Below are 18,524 nucleotides of genomic sequence, written 5' to 3'. Positions count from 1 at the left end.
TTCACCAGTGTGTGATGATGGCAAATCAGACTTTAACTTTATTTTCAAAGCTACAAAGTCAGTTGACATTACCAAATGCCATTGTGTGTGTGTGTGTCTTTGAGTGTGCGTACATTTCCATTGCGAGCGCCGTTAGTATGGGCCGGAGGGCTCTGAGCTGCTCTGACAGTTGATGGAGTGCTGGATGACGTGGACGGGGGAGCAGAGGGGACTTTGGGACCTGCTTCAGTTTCCCGAACCGCTACGCTTTCATACAGGCCATCGTCGAGGTAGTGGCTAGGAGTCGGGTTATTGCGAAGGCCCACCTCGGTGTAGGTGTGGTCTCTAGCCTCCGCGCCTCCTCCTCCTCCCCCTCCACCACCTCCTCCTCCACCAGCATCACCCCCTGCATCCCCTCCTCCTCCCTGGCTTGATCCCTGAGGGCTGGTGGGGATCTGAGGGAGCTGTCGTGCATGGGAGGGCCTTAGGTCTGTCTGGGAGCGCCGGCTGTGGAGGAGAAGCAGGTCCATGCTGGCTGGGCGGCTCTTACTAACAGCTGCAGAGAAAGGACAAAAGCATTGGAAGGTATGAGACTGATTCTAGCTCAGAGTAATTTGTTATTTCTTCTCATGTAGGAACATTAATTACTACTTACAGTTACCATTGCAGGGAAAGCGATTGATCTCATGCAACCTGGTGTCAGATTTACTCATGGAGTTCAGTTTCGGATGCCGAAGCGTACCCTGCTGTCACACACATTTACTCACTTGTTAATGGAGACAATACGTGTAAACACATGCATGTACATCTGCACAGAGAGAGAGAAAGGACAGTGACAGAGAGGGAGGCAGACAGAAAAGCAAAAGCATGTCTCACCATATTTACAGAAGTCCCTTTCTCTCCGGCTGGGGGGTGCTTGCTCTTGCTTTTCCTGACACAACATCAAAGAGAGGAAGGTCAGCAGAAGCCCATGGACAGAGGGAGAAACACACACCCAGAGCAGATAGATATTATCAGCCTCCAACTCTAGTTAGGGCACAAAAATCCTTGGTTGATAAAACAAGCAGTGGATGGAGCATGACTCAGGTTTCTTTTAAAGCAAAGATGACCTTCACTGCATTCGCTTTCCAGATAAAAAAAGTCTAATAATTTTTCTGTAGTTTGCTTTTAAAACAGATGTTTCTCTGCAGGTGTTATGCATCACTGTGGATCCCTGGAGGTGACCGTGACTACAGGAAACAGTTGATATGCTGTGGGAGATGAAGTAGGCATAGAAAAAAGCTCCTCCATGCAGGTGCGACTGTGAGAAGCGCTCCACCTTTTCACTTCGAAGGATGCGAGCGTGCATCGCTTCACGCGTGAGATCCCACCGCTGTGCTGCAAAACATAGTGTTGCAATAAATAGTGCTTTGGGGTTTGCAAACAGGTGCAGGAGCCCTGCTGCGTCATCTTATTATGCAAGTTGCTGGAGAGATTGTGTCAGATCCATGTTACTGGAGCAAGATATTGTCTCTTCGAGCAAACTGGAGCTGTTCTGTGCAAACATATGGTCATTGTATCCCCAAGGCTGCAATAAGAAGGTGAAGAGAGCTCCCCTGGAGATTTTCATAACAATACAGCAAATGAGGCAGCTTAAGGCAAAAAGAGACATAGAAGCACAATATTTTATATACCGTAATCCATGCAATTTGAAAAAAAAAACCTCACAGAAATCACCCCAGTAACACATGCTTTACATCTGGGAGCTTATACTCTATAATATTCTCTTGCTGTGAGGTTTTAGTCCCACAGAAAAAAGCTGGTTCGACACTTTCCTACATTCTTATCTGCGTATCCCATAGCAACAAAGCCGCAACACAGCTTCTGATTGGTCCATGGGGATTAAAAAAATAAAAAAAGAAGCTGCTTCTTGCTCTGACACAGAGTCTGATTGCGGGGAGTCCCGGAGCTTCTGCCTGATGTGGAGTTTGTTTGAGAGAAATGACGCGAGGCAACTCCAACTTTGGCCTGCCTCCTCCTCCTCCTCTTCCTCAGTGTCCTGTAAGAATCATCTCATCTAAGCTGACACTCACAGCCATTAACATTCATTACTGCCACTCTGCTCAGAGCCAGGGATGAAAGAGCTTGAGAGGACAAACAGAGGGAAAGAGAAAGTAGGGAGGAGAAGAGTTCAAGGAAGTGGAGACACATAAAAGCAGGAGATGATGATGAGAGGGATCCCAGAAGCAAAGCTTTCAACAGAGCTGATAAAACTGACTGTTGTACTTGTTATCACTTTATTATAGTTTGTTCCATAGCCCAAATCTTTTTATACAAGTCGAGTAAGACCAAATTCACACATAAAGAGATGTTTGTGAGCATATAGGACAATTAAACTCTCCCTCAGAGGCTGGCATGTTTAAAAAAAGCTGACAACGCAACAAGGACACTTGTTTTGAGGATTTAGTGCAGGAAGAGATTTGCTGTTGGGTCATTTATCACTTGGGGACGACAAGGACGTTAAAACTGTGCTGAATTCTTAATGAGAACGTTTTTACTTTCAAACATTTGACAAACCCGCACAATGCTGCTATCTATTTGGCTGGAGTGTGTGTTATGCCCTTTGGTGTCACCACTAGAAACCCATCCACATCAGGTTCACCCTCTTACCTTTGGCAGCCTACACACACAAGAACAATGAGGATGGTGACCATGAAGGCAGACGCTGCTGCGATGGCTCCCAGGAGCAGCAGGTCCTTGTAGGTTTCCATGACTGTGGCTCGCTCGCTCCCTCCTCCTTTATAACCAAGCTCCAGCTCTGCAAATCAGGCCTCGCGATCAGGAAAACCTGCAAGATTCAGAAGAAAAGAGAAAAGAAACACATGAGTGACACAGGAGATTAAAAAAGAAATCTAATAAATTCAGAGTGAGCCATGGTAAAAAAATAAAAAAGTGCCCATGCATTTGTGTGTGAGCGTGCACGCGTGGTTGGTTTGCCTCTGGCTTTTTATCACTGTCTCTTTCTGACATATCAGTTTCTATTTTTGACTCACTCGAATAATGCACAGAAAATAGAACACCTTACAAGGAAGAGGCTATGAGCTTGCCAAAAACAGTTTCATCAGCCTCTTTCTAAGCCAGAGAGACTCTGGTGTTGGTTTAACAGGAAGAAACAACAACCGAGCTTCTAAAGGAAGAGATGATTGGACCAGACGTGCTGCTGAGACACTGTGAGGAAATCATCTATCGCATCTGCAGGAAAACTCAAACACTGACAACAAGATTTAAAATTTTGAACTGCTGCAACTCAAACACAGGAGACCTAATACACAAACACACACATTTCTCTGTCATGTCAGACAAGATAAACTCCAAGAGCTGTTCCTGCAGTAGGTTTGATTACATGATGCTATAATGTATATGCGTAATGCTACGTGTAATGTAAGAACCATCAGAATCTGTTTATTTACAGTGTTAAAGTGAAAGTTGAACACAAACAGGTGCCAAACAGAGCACACACTGCCACTGAACCAGGTCAGCTCAGCAGTAAAGTCTCTGCTTCTTGTTCCAACGTTTCTTCAGAAGCGACACAACGCCTTTCATTTACGCAGCCGTGCTAACAAGCCATCATTATTCCTGCGACCCACTGTGCTTACAGTGTCAGAGATTTAGTGACCGCATGTTAACTCCTCCTGAGCGTTTTAAACACACATAGCAGAACATAGACAAAAATATGTAAAAAGGAAAAAATAAAAACACTATGATGACAAAAATATGCAGAATAGTGCTTGGAAGTTCTGTCACTAAGCACAGAGTTAACCTAAGGTCCTAATTAAGGCAAATGGACTCCTTTGGTTCCTTGTAAAGGAACAAAGTTGACTGATGAGCTAACTGCTAGTCTGTCTTAAATCAGCTCTGACCTTCAAAATAATACAGGAATTTAAGAAATGATTGTTTTATAAACTTTTCTGTTATTTTTGCCGGACAGGGTTGTTTGATCAGATTTATTAAGAAACTCCAGCTTACCCTGAACCCATTTTTCTGCTGGTTTTATTCACTAAACTATAAAATTACATATGAATAACCACGTAATCAACACCACTGGCTTATAATGCTCATAATGTGTACATGACACTGCTGCCATTAGAACATCATTGTTGACGATACGTTATCTGTGTTCAGAGCTGCAGAGAGGCTCTGAGCTTCAGCTGGTGGGATGAAGGCAGGCCAATTTAAAGGGAACACATGCAGTCTTGTGTCTCTATTTTGACCAGATGTTGAATGGTCAAACAGTACCTAAAAACTGACCATTGCTGGACATTACAACATAAACAATCTCTCCAGAAGTCATCCAGCAACAAACAAAAACACATAAATGGCTTAAATGTTTCTTTACTGTTAAAACAAGTTTTTGAGTTTTTCCTGCATTTATAAATGTGTTTTATCATTAATCAGGTCCTTCCAACAACATGCCAAAACAAAGTCTACATCGTATATATTCAGCAGGTAATTATTCCACATTTGAGCCTAGAAAGACTTGGTGAAATCATCTACTGCAGCACAAAGAGTCACTTCAACAAAGAATAGATTCAGTTCAATTAAGAATGTGCATCATTTCTGATTTATCAGCAGAGCGCGTTTAAAGAGGAGTATATGTATGCATGCACCACACATGCTGCTCATTCCAGCAGAGACTGAGACAATGGCAGCAATGTGATTGAAATATTAGATCAGGAGCAAAAAGAACTGACAAAGCAAGTAGTGCACAGAACCAGGTCATGACACGATTTACAAAAATGTACAGAAACCTCAACACCTCGCAATCCTGCTCTTACTTTCTGGTTTTGACGATAAAACTTAATCTCTTTTTTTTTATCTCCAGACTTCTTCTCCTCTTCCTCTCTGTGTGCCTGCCTGACCCTGCAGATATGTGAGGCGATGCACGGCGAATGAATTAACCGAGCAGAGGCCTTAGACAGCCCTGTAGGAACAGACAGAAAGACGGGCAGGAAAGCGGTGTACATCACAGTGGAGAGATGGAAAAAGGTGAATGAAAGGGAACGGAAAAGGAGAGACGATCAGACACAGGAGCAAGAGAGAGAGATGAAAGTTGAAAGAGGATGCATGAAAAACAGGGATGAAGGACAGAGGAAGAAGAGGAGCACACTTAAAACATGAAACAGGAAGGAGGAGAGGAGAGTGTGATGCACAGTGGGGGGAGGGAGGAGAGGAAAGACGAAGATGAGACCTTTAAACTGGGAGAGAAAAAGCGGGCAAGATGGGGAGAATATGAGAGGAGGAAGTAAGGGGATGCAGAGAGAGGGAAATATGGAGGAGGCGATGAGAAGGAGGTCATCAGCGGCCTGTTTCTGTCTGCGTTTTGTCAGCTCCCCTCTGAAATATTCAGAGGAGAAACACATACGAGGGTTGCCTTTCTGAAGTGCCAGAGAACACCAGGCTGGATGGGAGCACATGTCTGGCAGCAGGCTTAACAGTATGCGAAGCCCACAAGTGTTGATCAAGGCTGAGGATGGGTAGGGGGTGGGGTACCATGCCCCTGCAGCACATTCAATAGTGACGCAGAGTTAGGGTTCAGGAGTGTTTATTCCAGCATCTGTCTTCATTTCAGAACATTAGGAGAAATCATGGCGACAGTGATAATAACAGCATATTGAGAATGATGGTGACAGCGGAGAGGATGGCCCCAGTGACGCCCGCTGCTGGCGATCATCAAAGAGGGTGCAGTCGCTAATGCTAACGGTAACGAGGGTAATAACGAGGTCAAAACGAGACACAGAGGGGCGGATGTACGCAGCAGAAGAAAGCAAGATGCAGCAGTGCAGCGCAACCACAGCGTGGAAGGCTTCCTCTGAGGTCTCACACACACACACACACACACACACACACACACACACACGCACGCACGCGCACGCGCACGCACGCACGCACGCACACACACACACATGCACGCGCGCGCGCGCACACACACACACACGCACGCGCACACACACACACGGTGAAACATTAGATTTTTGATGCTGCAAATCTAACAGGAATCATTTGGTTATGCAAGGGCTTTGCAAAGCAATCTACAGAGAAACTGAAATTCAAAACATGGCTGAACGATGGAGGCAGATTCTTTAGTCTTGTTATTTTTCAATATTTGCCCAACTAAAACTAATTAAAGATTCTACTGTTGGTCGCTTAAAATGGATTTCTGGCCAGGAAATCCATTTTTTCATGTTTAAGTGCAAGCCGTACAATATGGCCTCACTATCACAGCTTTAACAGAATGCTCACTTCCTGTGCAAACGAAAGCATTAAAGTCATTTTTATTCATTTCATGAAATGGATGTTTTTTGATCAATTAAAAAAATGTTTAAATATCTTCTGAGCAACTGTCAGAGCCACTTTGTTAAGTGAGACTTCTGTTCTAATAAATGTTAGTAATCAGGTACATTTACAGGTTTTAGGATGACCTTTGATGTTACATGTGTTATCATGAGAGTTTCGGTCTGCGTCAGCTGCGTTTACTGGAAGCACCGGAACAGAACTCACTCCAGCTCCTGCAGAGCTAAATGCTGTAAAAAGCACAAACTGGGCAGCTTTTGACAAGCAGAGTACAGAAGTAATCTGAGTTTAACCTCAGGTGTTTCCCTACAATCATCTAAAATTAATGATGTGTTTGAGTAGAAGGCTAGAAGGCGCTTCTCTACAGTTTACTGTTCCCTCCTCCTGACTTCTCAATGAGTTTCAGGAATTTGAGGGAATACCAGGAACAGGATTCTCATCAAAGTGAAAAAAACCAATATTAACGCTACATAATATCTAAAATAAACTTTTGATCTCAGTCTGCTTATAAGAATCTAACCCGTATGTATTGAAATCCAAAACAAAGATCATAAAGTACTCAAACTCAATTTTGCGTTAATGTTTTGTTCCTAAAAACTGTTGAGAGTTAAATTAACTGCAAATTATCACAAAATAGACATTTCCTTTTTCAAAAAAAACTGTTGCTGACACCTTTGCAGGGTTAATGAAAGGCCACCCAGCCTCTATCGCCCCCTGTGGCCAGAATGTTCCACTTGCAGCTTCAGAGTGGTGGGCCACTCTGTTGGTACTTAGAAAAAATAAAGCTGACATACCTGGCGCTGCAGTCTGGTTCCAGCTCGTTTCCTGCATGTCTTAAATTCTGAACACAGCTGATTTGTTTAATTTAATGATGAATCACTCCTGTAGAAACTAACGAAGGCTGGGGAGACATTTCAGCTGTTAGATTAAGGCAGTGGTTCCCAAACTTATTTAGCCGCGCACCCCCTTCTATGTCCCGACCATGTTGACGCACCCCCCAGCCCCACATCAGGGCATGGCTATATATATATATATATACATATATATATATATATATATATATATATACATATATCAGACGTCACGCTAAACCAGGGGTCGGCAACCTGTTCCCATCAAAGAGCCATTATTACCGCTTCCCACAGTAAAGAAAACACCGCAGCAGCCGCGACGTTGTGGGCGGGGCCTACCCTCAGACAGCAGAGCGCTGCTCACAACAGGTGACAGCAGCTGGTACCGGTCGCTCGTGTACGTCAAAGTTATCTTTCATAAGAAGATAATCAATAAAACAATTTATATAAAGTGGATCCAGAAGTTGTAGCCCGTCTCTGCCTACAATATTTTGATATTTATCACCTTGTTGGTAGTTTTACTGAGCAGGTGCCACTTTTGTCATACGTTTCTTTTTAAAACATGTTTAGACTGTTCAGAATACAAATCCAGGCTCTGTCACGTTTGATTGTTGTAATTAAACTTTGTAGGTGGGGAAGGTCAGAAAAGGATACGATCATTTTGTTTTTCCCTCATTTACAGCGACGGAGATAACGGCGCAGTGCGCCTGGCTCTGGTGTTAATCAAGTTAAATTTGCAACAATTTTCACAAGAAAACAAAACAGTTAAAAGCAGGGCTTGTGTTGACCGGATAGTTCCCATATTTGGCCGTTTATTTTGACGGAGAAAGAATAGAAAGAATTACCCCGACGCATGCAGACGAACTGACACTTTATTCGTTTCGCAAATCGCAGATGTAGCTAAATCACTCAAGAAAATATTTCCTTCTGAACATCTGAGCTGGAAACCGCTCAGTCAGCGCGTACATAAGGTGCACAGCGAGCTGAAGATGTGGAGAGGGGCTTGGAACGCGTTGCAGAACCGGAGCGCATGCGGGAAGATTCCTTCCACTGAAGAGAGAGTTTTCCAAACCCGGACTCTCAGAGAGACTTGTCACTTAGAAAATGTTCCCTGATGATGAAACTTTGGCTGAAATGTGCTTGTTCTGTCTCTAATGTGGCGTCTGAGGAGAGTCCCAGAATCTCACATCGTCTTCAGCTCAGAAAGCGCCTATATGATTACGCACAAGCGAGACGCGTCAACCCGGTCACACAGTAGACCGGGTTGGAACTGTTCAGGTTTACGCAGACAATCTTTACATTTAGAATTAGCTTACAGATGTAAAATTTATGCAGTAAAATATAAAGCATTTTAATTAAATATCCATTCATTATTTTACAAGCACAGAGAGCCGCATCAGATGGATGGAGGAGCCGCATGCGTCTCCAGAGCCGCGGATTGCCGACCCCTGAGCTAGGGCATGTGCGGAGGACACACACACACACAAGCAAAATATACTTGTTTTCAATTACGTTTATTGGGCCCACTTACATTTTCTTAGACCCACCCACAAATGAGTTTCTGGCTACGCTAATGGTGACTTTTGACAGACATCTCTGAGCTCCGCAGCCATTACACTTTTCACCTCGCACACCCCCTAGCGGCAGCCCTGGGGGTGCGCGCACCACACTATGGGAATCCCTGGATTAAGGTGTTAAAAAGACAAACGCACAGCGAGGAGATAGTTTTGCTTTCAGTTCTACAAACGGACACTAGGGGAAGCTAAAAGTAAGCCAAAACTGCCTTGTGTCCCTTTAAGCAAAAATGAAAACTCTTTATCTTAGCCAGTGGATCCGTATTGAATCTGCTGTCTAAAACAGGTTTTTATTGTTTTGTTCTGTATTTATAGGAAAAAATATTTCCTGTAGTCTAGTGCTTTACTGTCATGTTTATTTTGAAATATCTTTGAATTTCTAACAAGAAGTTTTGTGAAACATCTAAAGAAAACATTATCCATAACTAGGAGTGATCCAGTCCAAAATGGGGCCTGAGTTTGATTGATTAGCAGGTAAGAACTGCTGAATGAAGAAGAACAAGGAAAACAAAGATGGACAAATAGGGCAATGTCGCTGTAAATGATAACTAGTATGTTAGGACATGTTAATCACATTCATGTGTGTGAAAATCAGTGATATGGAACATGATGTAGGTCACAACCAGACGGCATTAACATTTTTACTGGGTTGCTCTTGGTGTTTGTTGCTGACTGCAGCGTTCTTCATCCGCATGGTTTTTGAATGCCATTATCCTTTTTGCATAAGTTTAAACTTAGCAATAAAATAACAATATTTGCTGAAGATTTACAAGGTTTTATGTACAAAAATATATTTTTAAAGCTAAAAGATAAAAAGTTTTCAAACCCGCACATGAAACCAGAACAAGTCATCATTTTCTCTTTACAGTTTCAATTATTTTCTTTTAATTGCATCATTTTTCAAAACTAACTCAAAGTTCTGATAGGTTGATGTCATGGTTCTATCTTGTTTGGTCTTGAGAGAACAACCTTGGCCTTAAAAATAGCCAGCGTTACTTTGGAGTGTTTATTAAGTTGAGACATGAGACACAAAAAGCAACACTGGGTTTGAGACGATAGTCTTACAGACAAACAGGCGTGAGTATGGTAAACAAAAGAAAAAAAAAACATCTTCACTACAATTAATATCACACAAACGTGTGTCCCGCACGGTTTACCACATTATTTGTCTTTGTTTTAACCTCGGAGAAGTTTGCTTCTGCTGACTGAGCCTCCAGCTAACCTAGTCACTCCCACTTGTATCTCCTACTCACAGCAGCCTTCACTCCTGCATAACTACTTATCAAAAACCCTCTTATTCCTCCTCACATCACAATAGCAAAGCCTGCTTCTATTCAATTTTAGTAAATGCTGTCTGACTTTCACATGCTGAAACGTCCTTGCTACACACGGAGCTTAGTCTCTGCCATCAAATTATAAACCCAACAAGGTGATTATTACCAACAACGACAGGAGTTTAGACAAAAAGCGTATGACTGTTGTGCAAAGACAGCTATAGAGGCCAACAGCTCTGACCTGCAGCTGAAACATTTTCACGTACGACACCTCTTCAGCAGCGATCTGTAAGTAACATCAAGCTGTGAAAGAGTCATTCTCTCTTTACACTCCACTTCTGAATCAATCAGTCCAGCTATCTGAGGATGGGTCACTGATCCAGACATAATCTGTGATGGACAAAAATAAATGCTGGTGACAGACGCAGGAGGAAGAGAAGACAACGGAGGACAAAATGTCTTCAAAATATGGCAAGACCATTTGAGGCGCGTAGAGAAGCTCATGGAAGGAAACGAGAGATCGCATCATGACCACAGCTTTGCTGCCCGGCGGGACCGTGCTGCACCGTGCATAACAATGTGGACCGATAGGGAGGTAAAGAGAGAGAGGAAAGGAGGATGCAGCTTAACCCTGTCACATTTCTGCTATCTCTGACACACACACACACACACACACACACACACACACACACACACACACACACACACACACACACACACACACACACACACACACACACACACACACACACACACACACACACACACACACACACACACACACACACACACACACACACACACACACACACACACACACACACACACACACACACACACACACACACACACACACACACACACACACACACACACACACACACACACACACACACACACACACACACACACACACACACACACACACACACACACACACACACACACACACACACACACACACACACACACACACACACACACACACACACACACACACACACACACACACACACACACACACACACACACACACACACACACACACACACACACACACACACACACACACACACACACACACACACACACACACACACACACACACACACACACACACACACACACACACACACACACACACACACACACACACACACACACACACACACACACACACACACACACACACACACACACACACACACACACACACACACACACACACACACACACACACACACACACACACACACACACACACACACACACACACACACACACACACACACACACGCACAGACACACACACGCACAGACACACACACACACACACACACACACACACACGCACAGACACACACGCACGCACAGACAGACACAGGGTGTTACACCCCTCTATGGGCTCAGCTAGGAAGGTGAGGGGAATAAACATAAGATGGACCAGTCTAACAAAAAGTGACCCTCGTTGGGGAGAAAAAGGCTTGTCCAAGCAAGACCAAACTCAAAGTTTCCTTTCAAGGATTTTATTACAAAAAGAAAGTACCAAAAGAAGGGCCAAAAACCCTTACCAAACTGAGTTTAAACGAATAACTAAAAATGTCCAGAGGACCAACCACTCTTAAAATTAATCTCCTTTATTTAAAAAGGGAATGAAACGCAAAAGGGGGAAATCCCACCCTTAAATTAACCAAGGTTTGTCTAACAGACAAAACCAAATGCTGAATTAACTTAGGTTACCCAAACAACAAAAATAGCTCAGGAAACTGAGACTTCAAAAGGGGAATAATCCCCACCTGGTAATTTAAACCACAAGATGGTCTAGCAGACACACCAAAACCAAAATTACCGCTTAAATGCAACTATCCCAAAACACAAAAGGTTCTAAAGCTGCTTCTTTACAAAAAGCCAACAACAACCTGTTAACTGCCAACGGGGAGAGAACAAACGTTGTCTCTGCAACTCCAAACATTTCTCTCCCCCTGATGAGCTCCAGCTGGCCGCTTTTGAAGGGCCGGCTGATGAGATAAAAAGTCCCAGCTGCTTGTGCCTGCCGCTCCGGCGCTCTCCATGGTGCTGGAGTAAGGACAACATCCCAGAGCGTAGCTGTCCGTGGTGCTGCGCTGCTGCACAGGGAACGGCGCGGAGCACACCTCTGGGCTTCAAAACGGCTGCGGCCGTAACATCCCCACCCTTAAAAGAAAAAAGGAGGGGGTGAGATAAAGAATCTAAAACCATACCTAAGACACCACCATCTTTTTTCTTAAAACGCAAGATGCATGTAAAACTCAACAGTATCCTCCATTTACACACAACCAGGGCATCCCGCTAACTACCTATGGGGGAGCTTCTCTAACTCAACCCTTGCTCTTCATGCGGGTTAAGGCGGGCAGATTAAGCACATGTGTGGGTGTACACATACAAACCAGCGACGACGAGGGGTGGCCCATTGGCAAGCCCGTCCCCCATCACCCTGGGGTGCTCCCGAGATGTCTGCAGGACACAGACAACACTAGCCTCTTGCCGCAACCCTAGAGAAAACAACAAACGGCAACACCCTAAAGAGGGTGAAGCCCTTGTGCCTACAAGGGGCCCTGGAAGGAGGAGTTAAAACAAATTGTATGCATCTGTGATATGTAGTGGTTATTGGACGCTACAGGTTACCAAAACTTCTGGACAACCCATCAGCAATGATGTTGTTAGTCCCCTTCTTGTGTCGAACCTCGATGGCATATTCCTGTAGGATGAGCGCCCACCGCATGAGCCGCTGGTTCTGGTTATACATCCTACTGAGGAAAGTCAAAGGGTTATGGTCTGTATACACTATTGTAGGAGAACAACTGGAACCCACGTAAACGTGGAAATGCTGCAATGAAAGGAGTAGAGCCAACGTTTCCTTTTCAATGGTGGAATAGTGCAGTTGGTGTCGGTTGAACTTCTTAGAAAAATAACAGACCGGATGATCAATACCAGCTGAATCTTCCTGGATCAGCACACTTCCAGCGGCTATAGCGCTGGCATCAACTTCCAGCTTGAACGGCCTGGTCAGATCGGGTGCAGCCAGGACAGGAGCAGAGCACAGCAGCAGCTTGGCAGCCTCAAAAGAGGCTTGGCACTCCGAAGTCCATTCAAACTTCCTTTTGGGACTTAGCTGATCTGTGAGAGGAAGAACAACAGCAGAAAAGTTTCGACAAAACCCCCTATAGTATCCAACCATGCCCAGGAACCGTCTCAGTTCTCGGCGAGTAGAGGGAGGAGGAAACGACATCATAGCCTTCACCTTTTCATGCAGGACCTTTACTTTCCCCTGCCCAACTTCTTTACCTAAGTAAGTGACGGTAGCCTTAACAAAGTCACATTTGGCCAAGTTCAGGGTCAGGTTGGCCTGCACCAGACGATCAAATAACTGAGTGAGAGTGTTGAGGTGTTCGTCGAGGTAAGCACTACAATGTGAGAGGCCAGAAGTAACAGTGTTAATTAACCTTTGGAAGGTGGCAGGTGCATTTTTCATGCCAAAGGGTAACACAGTGTACTGTAAAAAGGCATCTGGGGTAACAAAAGCTGACATAAGAGAAGCTTCTTCTGTTAAAGGTACCTGCCAATATCCCTTTAACAGGTCCAACTTAGTCACAAACTTGGAAGGTCCCACACTGTCAACGCAATCATCTATACGGGGTAGAGGATATGAGTCTGAGATGGTAACCGCATTTAACTTCCTGTAATCGGTTATAAACCGAGCGGTTCCATCTGGTTTCCTCTCCACCAGACAGGGTGAACTCCAGGGGCTCCTGCTGGGAATAGCAAAGCCATTTTTCAATAAGTACTCCGTTTCTTCTTTCATAATCAGTCTTTTCTCGGGACTAGCACGGTACGGATGCTGTCTAATGGGCTTGGCTTCACTCACCTCAACATGATGTGCTAACACAGTGGTCTGAGTGGGCACATCAACAAACAGACTCTTCCTAGAGTGAATTAACTTCACCAAGTCTCCAGCCATTTCAGGTGACAAATGTGTTATCTGTCCTTCCAGTTCCTTAAGTGCCTCGGAGTTATTTAACCGAGGACTACAACTAGAGGGGAAGTCTTCTCCGACTTCACCAGCTTCCTGTGGTACCATAGGTTTGTTAGCAGCATCTGGTACTAAAACACAAGTTGTTACAGGTTTAGACAGAGGAGAACCATCCTCATAGCGCTTCAACATGTTAACATGACAAACCCTGCTTTTTTGTCTCCTGGCAGGTGTGTGTAGCACATAATTTGTGTCCCCGAGCTTACTCAGGATCTCAAATGGTCCCTCAAATTTGGTGCTGAGAGCCGAATTGGACAAAGGAGTTAGAACCAGTACCTTGTCTCCAACTGCAAAGTTACGTCTGGTTGCCGTCTTATCATACTGAACCTTCATCTTCAGTTTAGCTTTGTCCAAGTGAGTTTTAGCAATAGAGTTTGCTTCCTTTAATCTTTTCTGGAAGAGTTGGACATACTCCCGCACTTTTCTGTCAGGCGGATCAGAAAAAAGAAATCTCTCTTTTAGAGCTTTCAGGGGACCACGAGGAGTGTGTCCAAACACAAGCTGGGCAGGACTAAAACCAAGAGAATCCTGCACAGCCTCACGAGCAGCAAACAACACAAAAGGCAATCCTTCTTCCCACGTTTTGCTTTTACTTAAGCAATACTTTGTCAGCATTGCCTTTAAAGTTTGGTGCCATCTTTCCAAAGCGCCTTGACTCTGAGGATGATACGCGGATGACATGACATGTGTGATTCCTAAGGTTTTTGTTACCTGTTTGAACAGTTTAGATTTGAAGTTTGTCCCTTGGTCGGTCTGTATTACCTTTGGTAACCCAAAGATGGAGAAGAAATGGGTTAGAGCTCTGATTATAGACCTGGTGGTGATGGAGTTCAGCGGTATGGCCTCCGGAAACCTTGTAGCTGAACACATAAGGGTTAACAAAAATCGCTTTCCTGTTCTAGAAGGAGGTAAAGGTCCCACACAGTCTAAGATGACATGGTCAAAAGGCGTACTCACTACAGGAATGGGCTGTAACGGGGCAGGAGGAATGGGCTGGTTCGGCTTTCCTGTCATCTGACAGACATGACAACGCCGACAGAAGAGAGACACCTCTTTCTTCATCCCTGGCCAAAAGAAATGCTGCAACAACAGTTTATAAGTTTTGTTGACACCCAAATGACCAGACCAGTCACTCTCGTGTGCCAAGGAGACCACATGTTCTCTGTAAGAGGATGGAACAATTATTTGTTTCACCAACCCCCATTCCATGCCCTCAGCCGCGGGCTGAGGCCAACAACGCACATCATTATCTAATAAATAATGTGTTGTAGTTTTGTCTGTTTTATCTGAAGTGGTCACCTGTTCAAAATAAGGTTTCAGAGTAATATCACTCTTCTGTGCAGCAGAAAGGGTTTCTGCCGTAAGTGGAAAAGGTTCTCCTTGCTGAGGATCAGCATCAGCCTTTTCTCTCTGCTCTTCTGCGTCTGATGACGGAACAAATCCAAGTTCATCATGGGCTGTCTGTTCGGAGTCATCACTGAGGAGTCTCATCAGCACCGAGTCACTTAACTGGATGTCTGCATTATTCTGCGTTTGCGAACGGGTGACAGCACAAGCTGGGTAAAAATGTGAATCAGCAGCACAATTTACATGTTCGGCTTGAGGTTGAGGAACTACTTCTAGAAGAGGTAGCACTTTACCTCCAGCAACATCATTCCCCAACAACACATCAACCCCGTTTACCGGTAAATGGTCACAAATGGCAACATCAAAGCAGCCGCTAACGAGCTGGCATTCCAGGTGAACGCGGTGCACCTGGGCAGGCAGGGATTTCATTTCAATTCCCTGTAACAAAACAGCGTACCCGCGTGAACTACTGGCTGAAAATGGGAGTGCGCTGCTCAGTATTAACGTTTGAGACGCACCTGTGTCTCTCAAAATGCGAACGTTTTGCTTGTCTGCATCACCAGGAGTCAATGAGATCTCCCCCGAAAGAATAAAGGGTGCAAAACAAGCATCAGGCTCCCCGGCGGCGCACAAGGGGTTAACCACAGGCGACTTTTTAAGGAATGCAACTTCCTTAGGAGCTGCAGTGGGCTTCCCGTTCTTTTTCTGCAACATAAAACAATCCTTAAGAACGTGTCCCGTTCTGTGACAATAGTAACAGGTACGGGTTTCAGGATTTCCGTTTTGAGAGCTTCTTTTTATGGATTTCTTCATCAAAACGGGCTGAACGTCTTTTCTCTCATCTCTCCTCACAATCTCTCTGTGAGTGAGTGTGAATTCGTCCGCTAAAAGGGACGCAGCTGATAAAGTGCTGACTTTTTGTTCGTTTAAGTAGGTTACCAGTCTCTCAGGCAGCTTACGTTTAAAATCCTCCAAAAGGATAAGCTCTCGGAGGTCACTCAAAGTTTTAATTTTTGTGGACGCACACCATTTATCAAACAGCATGCTTATTTCACGTGCAAATTCCACATGTGTTTGTCCAGCACTTTTCTTAGCTTGTCTGAATTTTTGACGATAAGCTTCAGGGATTAACTCATACGCTTGTAGTATAACAGTTTTCACTCGGTCATAGTCCAGACTATCTGTGACAGGGAGCGCAGACAGAACTTCTAAAGCTCTGCCGCTCAGCTTGCACTGGAGCAGCAGAGACCACACCCCGCGCGGCCACTGCAACGTCTCCGCAATTCTTTCAAAAGCTACAAAATAGCTGTCAACCTCGGTCTCTCTAAATGTAGGCATTAAGGAAATGCACTTACTAATGTCAAAGGCCGGGGTTGTGGCGGGTTGCGGAGCTTTGGTGGGCGTGATATGAAGTCCAGGGTTGGAAAGCTGGGCTTCCAGTTCCAATTTCCTTATTCTCACAGCTGTGTCAGCTTCAATCTCCATCCTCCGAACCTCCAGTTCCATCTGGAGTCTTTTAGCCTGGGCTCTCTCCTCTCTTTCCATGTCCAGACGTGCCAGCCGCACCTGCAGTCGTGCGTCTCGAGATCCTTCCGTCGGCGAACCTGGGGAGGTCGGAACAGACTTTCGTACGGTTAGAGGAGTTTTTCCTGTCTCCATCGTCTCACCCTCATGATCCTCCGCAGCAGCAGGGACTTCAGGATCGTCACATTCATCAGGATCTGCAGGAGATCCTTCTGGTTCCGTCTTTGCACCAGACTCATTCTCAGTCTTTAAAATCCCCATGTCCTCCAAATGCTCCACAATGAGCAATTTCAAGTCTTTTTTCAGCACAGGGTTTGGGATGTCAAGAGCAAGGTTGACAGCTATCTGCAGAAGGTCAGCCTTGCGGCAACGCTCCAGCACCTCACGGGATGGAGCCTCCATAAATGTCTCCACACAAAACTGAGCCATGTTTAAGCACAAAACAAAATGACACAACACAAAACAGCGTGGGTTTTGTGTCTTCACAAAACCAACAAAGAGCAAATGTTAAAACTAGTCCAAACGTTTGGCACGGGCTTAACTGATCTAAAACAGGCTATAACCGTGTAATAAAACAGCTATAAATCAGTGAAATCCCGGACGAGCCCCCATTTGTTACACCCCTCTATGGGCTCAGCTAGGAAGGTGAGGGGAATAAACATAAGATGGACCAGTCTAACAAAAAGTGACCCTCGTTGGGGAGAAAAAGGCTTGTCCAAGCAAGACCAAACTCAAAGTTTCCTTTCAAGGATTTTATTACAAAAAGAAAGTGCCAAAAGAAGGGCCAAAAACCCTTACCAAACTGAGTTTAAACGAATAACTAAAAATGTCCAGAGGACCAACCACTCTTAAAATTAATCTCCTTTATTTAAAAAGGGAATGAAACGCAAAAGGGGGAAATCCCACCCTTAAATTAACCAAGGTTTGTCTAACAGACAAAACCAAATGCTGAATTAACTTAGGTTACCCAAACAACAAAAATAGCTCAGGAAACTGAGACTTCAAAAGGGGAATAATCCCCACCTGGTAATTTAAACCACAAGATGGTCTAGCAGACACACCAAAACCAAAATTACCGCTTAAATGCAACTATCCCAAAACACAAAAGGTTCTAAAGCTGCTTCTTTACAAAAAGCCAACAACAACCTGTTAACTGCCAACGGGGAGAGAACAAACGTTGTCTCTGCAACTCCAAACATTTCTCTCCCCCTGATGAGCTCCAGCTGGCCGCTTTTGAAGGGCCGGCTGATGAGATAAAAAGTCCCAGCTGCTTGTGCCTGCCGCTCCGGCGCTCTCCATGGTGCTGGAGTAAGGACAACATCCCAGAGCGTAGCTGTCCGTGGTGCTGCGCTGCTGCACAGGGAACGGCGCGGAGCACACCTCTGGGCTTCAAAACGGCTGCGGCCGTAACACAGGGTATAAAGACTATGTGTCTGCAAGTTGAATAAAAGCTGAAGCTGGTGAATTGGAGCAGGAACAACAATTCTCCATCCATCCATCCATCCATCCATCCATTAATTCATGCATCCATCCATCCCTTCATCCCTCCCTCCCTCCCTCCCTCCCTCCATCCATC

The 18,524-nt window shown here is 44.8% G+C and overlaps 1 protein-coding gene across 4 annotated transcripts in view; it reads right to left on the bottom strand.

The window, feature by feature from the left end:
- Positions 1-18,524, bottom strand: part of LOC107391048 (uncharacterized) — a 48,245-nt gene that overhangs the window by 9,888 nt on the left and 19,833 nt on the right. The window contains exons 1-5 of one of the 4 annotated variants that reach the window (XM_070545263.1): positions 16,780-16,914; positions 2,629-2,806; positions 856-910; positions 635-725; positions 114-535 (exon numbers count right to left, since the gene is read on the bottom strand). In XM_070545263.1, the coding sequence (XP_070401364.1) occupies positions 114-535; positions 635-725; positions 856-910; positions 2,629-2,729 (669 nt within the window). In that variant the 5' untranslated portion in view covers positions 2,730-2,806; positions 16,780-16,914. Of the gene's footprint in view, positions 1-113; positions 536-634; positions 726-855; positions 911-2,628; positions 2,807-11,927; positions 12,064-16,779; positions 16,915-18,524 lie in introns of those variants that run through there. The other 3 variants (XM_070545262.1, XM_070545261.1, XM_070545264.1) reach the window with 3 other exon arrangements.

This window comes from Nothobranchius furzeri, chromosome 15 (assembly GCF_043380555.1).
Source record: "Nothobranchius furzeri strain GRZ-AD chromosome 15, NfurGRZ-RIMD1, whole genome shotgun sequence".
NCBI classification, from domain to species: domain Eukaryota; kingdom Metazoa; phylum Chordata; class Actinopteri; order Cyprinodontiformes; family Nothobranchiidae; genus Nothobranchius; species Nothobranchius furzeri.
The sequence above is the reverse complement of the archived record's forward strand: the minus strand, read 5'-3'. Positions and strand labels throughout refer to the sequence as shown.